Source organism: Salvia hispanica, chromosome 4, assembly GCF_029641045.1.
Source record: "Salvia hispanica isolate PSC_SH4W2 chromosome 4, Shi_PSC_v1, whole genome shotgun sequence".
NCBI lineage: Eukaryota > Viridiplantae > Streptophyta > Magnoliopsida > Lamiales > Lamiaceae > Salvia > Salvia hispanica.
Window position 1 is genome coordinate 20,863,082 of NC_142695.1, and position 12,354 is coordinate 20,875,435.

At 33.9% G+C, this 12,354-nt stretch overlaps 1 protein-coding gene and 1 long non-coding RNA gene across 2 annotated transcripts; one reads left to right on the forward strand and one right to left on the reverse strand.

Annotated features, from left to right (window-relative positions):
• Nucleotides 1–3,156: 3,156 nt before the first annotated feature.
• Nucleotides 3,157–4,303, reverse strand: NAS4 (nicotianamine synthase 4). The gene has a single exon (XM_048091526.2). It carries the CDS (start codon nt 4,263–4,265, stop codon nt 3,339–3,341), a length of 927 nt encoding a protein of 308 aa, XP_047947483.1. The 5' UTR covers nt 4,266–4,303; the 3' UTR covers nt 3,157–3,338.
• A 4,315-nt stretch (nt 4,304–8,618) lies between these two features.
• On the forward strand, nt 8,619–10,853 carry LOC125196636 (uncharacterized). The gene is made up of 4 exons (XR_007171914.2): nt 8,619–8,883; nt 9,959–10,016; nt 10,243–10,317; nt 10,536–10,853. It is a non-coding gene; the product is annotated as an uncharacterized LOC125196636 (long non-coding RNA).
• Nucleotides 10,854–12,354: the final 1,501 nt, after the last annotated feature.

Sequence of the window (12,354 nt, forward strand, 5' to 3'; positions counted from 1 at the left end):
ACTTCAGTTTCATCTTCTTCCTCCTTCCTCTCATCCTTCATCTTCACCAAAAAATTGTTATTGCTCCACAACAGGGTTTGAGAGGAAGAGAAAGGAAGCGAAGATGAAAGATGAGAGGAAGGAAGAAGATGAAATTGAAGTGAAATAGACCGCGATGCTGAAGAAATAAGAACCCTAAATATATTATTTAATTCTAATTTTAAAAGAATATTTATAAAAAATAATTAGGGAGTAAAAAATCCGAATTAAAAGTTTAATTTGGTCAAAATCGGGATTAAACCCAGTTGACCGTTAGTTTTTAACGGAACAGTTAGTTCAGGACCAAAATGATCAAATTTCCATATGTTTAGGACCAAAAAATTCAAAAGATAATGTTTAGGACCAAAAATGTAAAATGGTCATATGTTCAGGACCAAAAAAATCCAAAAGATAATGTTTAGGACCAAAAATGTAAAATGGTCATATGTTCAGGACTAAAAAATCCAAAAAATAATATTTAAGACCAAAAACGTAAAATGATCTTATGTGCAGAATCAATTTTGACCTTTACTCGAAATAAAATACCAAAAACAACAAATTAAAAGATGGTGACACTATTGTTGCGATTGGAGTATTATGTTTAATTTGTGAAATGTGAGAATGTTTGGAAATGGAATATTTCGATTCTCTTTCCCACCACACCATTTATGATCCCAATGTGATGTATTAATATTTAAATATTATAAAAACAGTCAAATTCAGTTACAGATGCAGTACTGTACTACTCAATTCATCGCCCGATTATAAAGTTTAATGTAGATGTCCATAGGATGTCAACATTCTAATGCTATCATACACTTTTTATTCCACCAAATTTTATGTACAAAATTGATAAGGTTACTCAATTAAATAATGGTTAATTATAAACTCTACGACCTTTTTCTTTTCCTTTTTTTAACCCAAAGTAGTTGCTGAGCTGGTTAGCGAATTATGTACTACTCCATTGAAGTAGTGATCAGCTGGTTAAACAAACACATGTAGGGTTTCCATATTTTCTATTTCAGTTTGGTTAGATTTTTAATCACAAAATGATATTCCATCTTATTGTTAGTTAGAAGATGTCATAATTATTTACTATATAAAACTGGCCGGGAAAAGTTATTTTCTTTCTTAATAAACTTAGATAGATAAATTTGTCATAATTTGTTCCGCCTAAGCTGATGACAATATCATGATTGAAATATAAGATTAAATTTGACAAATGATCTCCGTTTACTTGTTTTTTTCTCGTTGCTTAAAATTTCTAAAAATACATACTATATGTTTTCAAATTTTATTTGTTTCATAATTAGAATTAATGTTTAGCTTGTTGATAAAAATCACATGTTTTGAAACAAACATCATCATCTTGTAGTTGAGCTTGTTGGTAGTTTGCAGTTGTGTAGATACTTAGTTTACTACTCCCTCCGTCCCGGCTAAGATGACACATTGCTTAGCCGGCACGGGGTTTTAGGAGTTATTGGTTAAAGTGTTTAATTGAAGAGAGAGAAGGTGAGTGTAAGTATTAAAGTAGAGAGATAAAGAAAGATGTATATTTTAATAGGAGTGAGAAAAGTGGTTGAGTGTATTAATTGGAGAAAGCAAGTTACCAAAAAAGGAAATGTGTCATCTTAGTTGGGACAAACTAAAAAGGAAAACGTGTCATCTTAAGCGGGACGGAGGGAGTATAAGCTAATTACATATAAGTAGCGTTTGTGAATTAATTAGTTAAATTAAATTAATTATAAATAGATAATGGAGTAGTATAAAGTAGCTAACTAACTAGCTACTCCTACTTTATAAAACTAAATGGTGATCTAACACTATGCTATTTCACACAAGCAATCTTACTAACGAGTTTAGGCTTACGACGTGTGACACAATTAACTCTCTTAAGGGTTTGAGAGTTAGGAGTAAAGACAGAAAGAGAAAAGAGACTGTTGGAGAACCTATAAGAAGAGGATTACTTTCTTTTTCATTTTTAATATGTTCAATTACATAACTAAGACATCAACCTCTAAAGAGTTTAAGGCAGGTAGAGTCTCATGTAGAAAGTAACATGACTTGAATTGACTTCTGATTTTTGGAAGCACGGAAATCAAGACTGTGATGGATACATATAAGCCAAAATTATAAACGGAACAATATTGTACTACAAAATTCTTCTAATTGGATGATTCTAGAAGGTACATTTAATTCGTTGTATACTTAACACTGCATTGGTATTATGTTGCTAGATTATGATGAACATGTGAGTTAGCATATTACCTTGGTAGCAGAAAATATAATTCACTAGTTGTTCTATTCACCAACAGCTTAGTTTGAAAATTAACATGATATTATATGTGATGGGTGTGGGATTGGAATATGAATACCAGAAGAAGCACTATTTAAAATAGAAGAACTCTAACTATGACAGTATAGTAATTTGAAATGATATGTATATTAATTAAGCTCTAATTCTCCCTTAAACCTCACTTTCCTTATTCTACCATCAGATTAACTTTTGTATTTTCAAGCTAACGCTCACAGTAGTTCCAATTCCGAAATTTTAAATGGACTCATATTGTAAACTATATATATGCCGCATCGAATTTGACCTTAATTAATCAATTAATTAATTAATATAACTGATAAAGTTTTACATACAAACCTAAATTAATTACTTCTTATTAAAATAGTAGTGGTGGCCAAGCACAAGTGCTCCAACTGCCAAACCCTAACCAAGGGGAAAGTAGAGATAATTTCTTCCATCTTACTGATCAACTACGGTTCCCTTAATTTCTTGATTGCTAATCAGATTTAGCTCAGAGTCAATTAATGCTAAATTAATCCTTTAGGTTTGATGTAAGTTGTCTTTCCAATTGAACTATGGCATGATTATTGAATTGGCTGATTAATCCCTAACAATTTAACTGGTAACTTCGGCGAATATAATTTCACTGAATCCAAATGATTTGATGAGGACAGCAGCATTGCTTCAACATGTGTGGACATAAATATGGCAGCAATGAAATTCCCATCTTGTTTGTTTCAATCCTTGTTGAATTCAGCAATAATTCAATTAAAAAATCCTATGCTATAAGCATATCCATCGAACATCTCGAGAAGATTGAGCAAAACAATTAACAACCAAAATATTGGAGTTAAAGCACCAGTTATTAATCAATGTTATTCCTTCCCAAAACAACACAAGACGCACACATTAATTCGATTCGCAACACTACTAAAACTAATCACAATCACAATCATGAAAATCACAATGAGATAGATAGATAGATATAAAGAAAGAAATGATAGAGAACCCAATGCCAATTGGCTCAGCAGTGATGATCTTCCTCAATGAGAGAGAGAGGGTTGAAAGGCTGAAGCTCGGAGCACTTGGCGCAGAGCACGTGGGGGCCGAGGGGGGCCGGGTGCGGCCTCGGGCACCTCCTGGCCACCACAACAGAGTTGATGACGTCATCCGTGGGGTGGTAGAGCGACAGCAGCTCGAAGCCCCGCAGATGGCGCGGGTCGACCACGGGGTAGAGGAAGGCCCTCGCCCCGTGCGCGCTCCGCAGCATCAGGATCGCCCCCGCCGCCATGTTCTCCGCCAGATGCTCCACCACGTGCATCTTCTCCTCCGCATCCATCCCCACCAGCGCCGCCAGGAACACCACGTCGTACTCCCGGAGCACCTCCCCGGGAACGTCCATGATGTCGGCCGTGTGGAACTCCATCCGCCCCGATATCTCCGGGTGCGGGCCCACCAGCTTTCCCGCCATGGCGTTGGCGGACGCGTCGATGTCGAAGTTGTGGAACACGGCGGACTTGAGGTGGTTGGCCGCCAGGACGATGGAGGTCAGCGGGAGGGGCCCGGACCCCACGAAGGCCACACGGGCCGGGGTGGTCGGAGTGTGCTTGGAGAGGAGGTCGAACTCGAGGCGGCTGAGCTTGAGGTAGTTGGAGTGGTAAGGGAAGAGGGAGAGGTGGTCGAGGGGGCGGTCGAACGAGGCCAGGAGGGTGGTGAAGTGCTTCTCCATGAGGCCCTCTGCGCGGCCGCAGAGGGAGATAAGCTTCCCCCGCATCTCCTGGATCTCAGGGCAGAGCTTCGTGGGGTCGATGGGATGCGGGGGAATGCAGAGGTGGACGAGCTCTATGAAGAGCGCGTCCACCTCTTTGGAAGGGCTCAGGTCCTCCAGCTTCGAGATGCTCTCGTATAGCCGCAGGACTTTGAGAACAAGAGGGTCGCTTTGGCAAACCATCTTGCTTTGATTTAGGTTTTGATTACTAATGTGATTGTGGAGATTTGATGCCACCAAGGGGGCTATTTAATGGCAATTGTGGGGCCATCTCATGAGGGGGTGGGCAGCACCATTCATATACAATAATACAATATATATCTTGTTTTATTGTTTTGGTAGTGTGATTGAAATTTGTTATGGGATTATTTTTCATTGGCGTGTAAGTACTGTTTGCTTGTGCTAGATTATGCTCAAATTCAATTTGGTTGCGAAGATATTTTTGAGCAAAACATTAATATGTTTTGCACTAGTATGATGAGTTTAAAATCTATTAAGATTGTGATTGTGATAAAGATATGAGTTTTCATGAGTTACTAGTTATTGGTGGAATCTATGTTTTGTGTATATGTAAATTTTACATGTATGTAGAATATGAATGGAATAAAAAACGGCATAGGTCTTAGTACCCACCTAGCTATACATTAATTTAAATATAGATAATATCAAGTCACCAACTGACCCAGGCATATATGTAGTGACAAAACAAATTATTTGGTGGTCATGCTTACTAATTTTGTTTTTTCACAACAAATGAATGCGACCAAAGACTAATTCTCGAAATTCGGGAAACTATATATACTTGTATTCACTATATCAAAATCGAGTCTCATCTGAAAATCCTTTACACTTGAAAAAAACTTGGCATTTCATATTCACTCACTTAAATAGTAAAATATGTAAATTTCGACCTCAAATGGCAAAATACATTTTTCGGACACTCTCAATTTTAACATCAATCCCGTCCTTAAATATCAACATTATGTGACTATCAATTTCGGAGTGTCCTCTGATTTTACAGTGATTAATTTTATTTTATATGACAAAATTAAGACATTGCAAAATTCTCCTTAGCTAAAGATCATGGGTTCAATCTCACTTTCCTACAGTCTTCTGCATATATACAACATATAATTCTAAAAACATTTTTAATTCTATGCTAATACACAATACTATTACTATTAAACTTTGTGCTTGTGACAAACATATACTACAAGACATTAGTCTATGCGACTATGTTCATGCAAACATATATAGTAAACTAATAATTAAGTCTATGCATATGTAAATATATTTAAGTCATTGCTTGTGACACACACATATACTACTACTATTATATAATACTACGAATTTAGAGAAGGAAAGAGAGGCACAAAGCATGCAATAAGAATCTATCAACCAGGGGCCAACTTTGCAACGGGTTCACACGGACAATAATATAAATTTTAACATGAAATTATATATTAAAACAGTTTAATTGATACTTATTTGATTTGATACTTACAAATTTGAGATGATTTTAATTAGAGTGAACTACATAAATGGAACCTGATCTTTCACTTTCGCACGTAAATGGTACCTGATCTTTATTTTATATCGTTTTTGGTACCTATAAATCACATTTTTGGTACCTGATACAATTTTCTTCCCAAAATGCCCTTTAAACAAATATATTTTCCCATTTATGTCATAAAGGGTATTTTGGGCATATATAAAATTTGTACCAAAAGTGATATTATAATATCTTCTCTCATTCTCCTAATTCTTTATACTATTATTATTAATCAATATTAATATTATTATTTTGATGTTATAAATTAATAATTAATTCATTTTTAATATCATTCAAATATACTTAAATATAATTATAGTTATAATTATATTTGATTATTATTGTTATAAAACTAAAAATTGATAGTAATTAATAAATAATTGTAGTATAGTTATATAAATTATGAATCACATAATATTATGTACTCCCTCCGTCCAGCAATAGCAGTCCCATTTCTAAAGGGCACGGGTTTTAAGAAAATTTTGGAATTTGTAATAAATGGTGTATGATAGTAGAATTTTGGATCCACTTAAAATATTTAATTTATAAATTCATCTTTTATGGTGCAATAATTTTTTTATTTTAGTTTTTTTTATCACTGTTTTTATTCCAAATTATCCCACAATCAAAGTAAACAAAACTCACTAATTGCAGTCACAATACAAGATTTAAACACCAAGAACGGAGCCAAACCAAACCAAACCAGCTCAAGGCAATACACGCAGCAAAAACCACACTTTAAATCAAACCCAATCTGAATCGATTTCAAAAGATGAGATTAATGAATCAAATCTAGCACCAAACTTAAATCAAAGATCAAAAACCGTATAGAGGCAACAGGAACAGATTTTTCAAGAACAAATTTTTTTGAAATTAATACTCCAATACAACAATGTATTGGATCTTTGTCCAAATCAGGCACAGAACCAGTGGAAAAAACCTAATTACACTTAACACAACAATTAATTTTAAGAAGAGGAAGGGGATTAGGGTTCGCCGAGAGAGAGAGATAAGGAACAATTTTTGGACTGTATTGCAGAGAGAAGGAGATGACCGATTATGGTTTGATATAGGGTGGAGGAGGCAGCGCGGTGGAGGCGGTAGGCGATGAGGAGACGGTGGAGGCGGCGTGGTACGGCGGCGTGGTAGAGGCGGCGTGGTAGAGGCAGCGTGGTGGAGGCGACGGACGATAAGGAGACGATGGCGATGGCGATGGAGATGGCGGCGGCGCGGTGGAGGCAGCGTGGTGGAGGCGGCGGTGGAGGCGGTGGAGGATTAGGTTTTCCGAGAGAGAATGCGAGAATGAGAGAGAGAGAATGGAAATTAGGGAATCAATTTGGGGGGTTTTTGGATGGCATTTTTGAAATTTAAGTGAATGAGTAGGGTAATTAGATTGTCCAAATATGGTAAGTAGAACCGGGACTCCTATTCTCGGACGTCCCAAAACGGAAAAACGGGACTTCTATTGTTGGACGGAGGGAGTAATAGTTATAATTATTATTTTACATTAAATTAATAACTAATCAATATAGATTATTATTGTTATTATACTAAAAACTGATAGTAATTAATAAATAATTATAGTATAATTATATAAATTATGAATCGCATAATATTATGTAATAAATATTATTATTTTACATTAAATTAGTAACTAATCAATATAGCCTTAATAAAAATTTAACATTGTGAATTGTATTCATAATGATATAAAAAGTTGAATATTTTTAGTTAGGTGTTTCAACCTTAAAATGAATATAAAATAATTTAATAAAAAATATTCAATTGATTTAATTACTTTAAATAATTAATTTAATTAGATATTTTTATTTTTTATTTATATTATGAATGCAATTAGATGTATGTATATAACACTAAAAAGAAAGAAGAAAGAAGAAGAAAGAAGAAACATAAACTAAGGAGAAAAAAGATAGTAAAAGAAAGGAAGATAAAATACTAAAAAGAAAGAAGAAAATGAAGAAAAAAGAAAGAAGAAGAAAAAGAGAAATAAGAAAGGAAGAAAAATAATCACATATTTGGTACTCCCTCCGTTCCAGAGAAGATGTCACACTTGGGAAATGACACGAGATTTTAGGAGATGTTATTTTGTGTGTTAAGTGGTGAGAGAAAATATAATTTTATAATTGATGTGAGAAGGAACTTTTTCCAAAAGAGGAAATGTGACATCTTTTGTGGGACAAACTAAAAAGGAAAGTGTGACATCTTTTGTGGGACGGAGGGAGTACTATTTAATGGAAATTTCCAAAAATATCCTTCATGAAAAAAAAATCACATATTTGGTACCTATGATTATTTTTGTCACTGGGTACCAAAAACGATATAAAATAAAGATCAGATACTGTTTATGTGCGAAAGTGAAAAATCAGGTACGATTTACGTAGTTCACTCTTTTAATTAATACGTGCAACAAATATATTACTAATTCCAAAGTTCTTTTAATTAATACGTGCAAGAAATATATTACTAATTCCAAAGTTATAAGGAATCATTGAATTCACACTTGTTTCTTTAATTAGTAACGATTCCACAAGTACTTTCTTAAAGTGCCGTTGATAGTGTTCAAAGGATATTACATTGGACACTACAAAAAATTTCGCTGATTAGCAGCAAATTTAGCAGCGGATGGAAGTCTGTTACTAATAGTGACAGAATTGTAACAGAATGTCCGTTGGAAAAAAATAGTAACGGAGTTTGCAGCGGATATTCATTATATGTTCGCGGTATAATAGCGTGCCATAACTAGTGGTGGAATTAGTAGCAGATTGGTACCAGCTACGATTTAGCAACGGAAACATCCACTATTAATTATTTTTTTATTAAAAAAATTCAAAATTGGAGAAATTAATGCCTTGGCAACGGATTATTTGTCGTTACTAAATAGCAGCGGAGAATGGCCGTTGCAAACCTGCGTAGGACCGAATCGCTGCAAACCGTGACTAGGATTTAATTAGGTTTTAAACTTAGTCAAATTTTACCACGCCTCACGTTTACACTTAATTAAACACAACCCCAACCACCCCTCTACACGCCTCACGCCGCCGATCTGCAATCAACCGCCGCTGGTGCCGCTCTACCGTCCACATACACCTCCGCTGCTCTCCTCCAAACGCTGCTGCTGCTTTTCTCAGCTTACGTCGCCGCCGCAGCTGCTCTGCTCTAAACGTTGCTGCTCCGCACTCCACCGCCACCGCCACCGCCGCTACTCTGCTCTGAACGCCGCCGCCGCCGGTTCTTTCTCCTTCCTTCTATCTATGTATATTATGTTGTTAATTTTTTTTAGGGATTTTTTAGGCTTGAATTCAACTTTTAATCGACACAATTTCTTCACATTTTGAAGTAATATTGTCAACACAATTTCACTTCTTCACTATTTTAGGCGTGAGCTTTCCCGAATTTTCACTGCTAATATTTATTATGTATACATAATTATATATGTTTAGGATTAAGGAATGAAAAGTGGTGTGCTATCAATAATTGAATAACATGGAGTATTTTATATGATTTGTTTCTTGTTGATTCTGCATTTCAATAAGCAAGACAATTTATATATGTTTATGGAATTAGGGAATGAAAAAGGGATGTAAGTTTATTAATAAAAGATGTGCTTGAAAGGAACTTTTAATCAACATAACTTCTTCACATTTTTAGGCGTGAGATTTCATTGATTTTTTGTTTGAAGTGAATGGCTCCCTCAGCTGCATTCCAGTTACTTTGGATACATATTTGTACATGTATAGGAATTAGGGAATGAAAATTAGGTTGTTAGTTTTCTAATAGAAGGAGTGTATTTATTTGATTTGGACCCCTATGTCTTCTGCTGGTTCTGCATTTCTCCCATCCATGAGCAAGGCAAAATTTATATATGTATAAGGATTAGGGGAATCTTTTACTAAGTAACATGTTGTCTAACTTGGGGGATTTTTGTATATAAGATTGAAGCCATTGATGCATATTATTCTTGTCTACACTGATTTATTCAAACTAGCTATGAGGATTTGATTCATGATGATTGAATATTACTCCAATTTTTGTTCTATTGTATTTGAGTATTGATTGCTTCCCCATAGCTTCGTAATTAACATAAAGCAACTGATTAGCAAGAAAGAAAGCAAATGACTAACAAGTGAAGATGTTTTAAATTGTAAATAGTTATAGCAAATGAGCAATATGAAGTATAATTAGTGCATTTTCTTATTGTAGATGTTTTGTGTACTTATGTTTTGTGTACTTATAAAAGCATTAGTAGTATTGATGAATTAGGACTCAATTTTATCACATGTATTGACATTCTGTTTTCTTGTAGTTTCTTTCCATAGAGAGATACATCACATGCTTTTGTTGTCCTAGAAGAGCTTGTCAAGGTCAGTATTTACTATTTGCATCATTGTATGTGTTTACTATTGCATCACTGTTATACATCTAAATGGTTTTCCCCTTTAATATAAATGGAACTAATTATTTGCATTATATGATTGATTATGCATGAATGCATATGCTGGCTCTTCACTTTAATTAATTGTCATGTTTGTGATTAGATAATTTAGATTGTTAGGTTTCCATAAATTTCTATTCTTAATAATATTTCAGGTCTACACTTTAGCATTGTTGCTAAAGAAAAAAGAATAAGCTAAAGATACGTTAAGAGAAGAGTTTATTACAAAGGTTAGCATCTTTATCTTTTTTCTTTATGTTTTTTGGTACCATGACCCAAATAGTGGTAATAGCACTCAGTATATTGTTTATAGGAGAATTTTAGGGTGTGGATAGTGGTTAGGTTTGAGGTGGAGTCTTGTCGGCTTCACCGACCCAATTTGCTGTGAAGTGAGGGTGATTTTGTGCTTTGATTGTGAATGCTAATTAGTTAAGAGTTTGTACTGCAGTAAGAATTTTGGAGGGTCGTCAGCAAGTGGACCGCAAACTTGAAGAGATGAAGAAAATTTCAATGATGAGCGCGAGAAGAGAATGGAATTAGAGGAAGATATGACGATTCTAAATGAGAAGATGGACCAGTTGATGTACCATAGTCCTATAACTCCCGTTGTTCAGTCTCGTAGTCATGATTCTGAAGAATTATGAGTTTGACCACTATTTTGTAATTCACTATCAACTATATTCCAAAGTCATGACAATATCGAACTTCATGTAATTTGCAAAATATTTATTAGTATATTTATTATATTATTCTTTGCTACAAAGAATTGTTATTTATTTGTTGAGATGTTGGTTTGTTGTAAATAGGTTGTCGTAACTAGGTAAGCAATAAAAAATTGATTAGTAAAATAAATTTAAAATTAGCAACGGAATAGCAACATAATAGTAATATCTAAAGTAAAAATAAAAAACTCCAGTAGCAGAATATATCCCCTGCTATTCTACTGGTAATAAACTTTTGCTACTAATCCGCCAGTATTAGCAACGGATATATCCGCTGCTAAATTTGATTCATTTCGTTTCCAATCTGATTTCAATTTAGTAGCGTATATAGTCTGTTGGAAATCCGTTGCTAATTATTAGTAGCGGATTATTCATTAACTCATTACACTCATATTCAATTATTAAATCAATATATAAAAGTGAGATTCACATTTCACTGAACTTATTTAGCAAGTTTTTTTAATAAAGTCAAACAATTTCTTAAAACCTGTGACGAAACTATAAATGACAGAGGGAGCCAGTAATAGTAATATTAACATTTATAACCAGTAATATTGACATTTACAATCAATCGGGTCATGTCCTTTGGTTTTTAGTCTTTGCTTATCTACATTTTTTAATCTAAAACAGTGCCTTCATACCTTAAAAATGATTGCCAAATAAAATGCGAGAACTAATGCTTGGTTACAGATATTCAATAAATTATTACCATCATTTTCGATTTCCAATTTTTTGGTCTCCAAGATAACAAGATAATGTTGTTTAGCAAATTTAAACACTTAATATCGCGATCGTTTATCATCTAGTCGTCTGTTAGGACACAAGTCCTTGTAGTTTGAAGTTGAACCATGTCATTTGTAAAATAAAAATAGAAATTGCACACTGAATAACCATTGTTTAATTAATACCTCATGAAATAAAAATAGAAAAGAAATAAAAATAGAAAACTATTTATTATAATAAAATAATACTCCATTTGTCCGCGATTAATTGACACCAATTTTTTTTTTGTCGATTCACTATTAATTGATATTTTTTTACTATTTTTGGCAATAACTCTTACTCCCTCCGACCCAGTTTTGGAGTCATATTTTGTCATAAAAGTCTGCCTCAGTTTTAGAGTCACATTTAGAATTTTCAATATTTGGTCATACAATTTTATCCATTGTTCATCAAAATTACATCAAGATGTCATTATCTACGTTACAATAAACCAAAATAAAAATAAAAAACTAAAAAGTCAAAAAGGGACCAACCTTCAACCATCTCACTTCATTTATCACACACTCCACTAATTCCTTAAAACTCATGCCATAATTAAACGTGACTCTAAATGTGAGACGTAAGGAGTACTTTCTAAAACCTTTCCAATCTATTTTTTATTATATTTCTTAAAATTAGTATTTATTATTCGTAGACGGAGAGTAAGTGCAACTATTAGTGTCATTTTGAAAATCACCTATAAATGCACTTTTCATACAAAAACCAAAGATAATTTAAATTTTCAAATATTTATTTTCAGAAGAATAAAATAAAGAGTGGTGT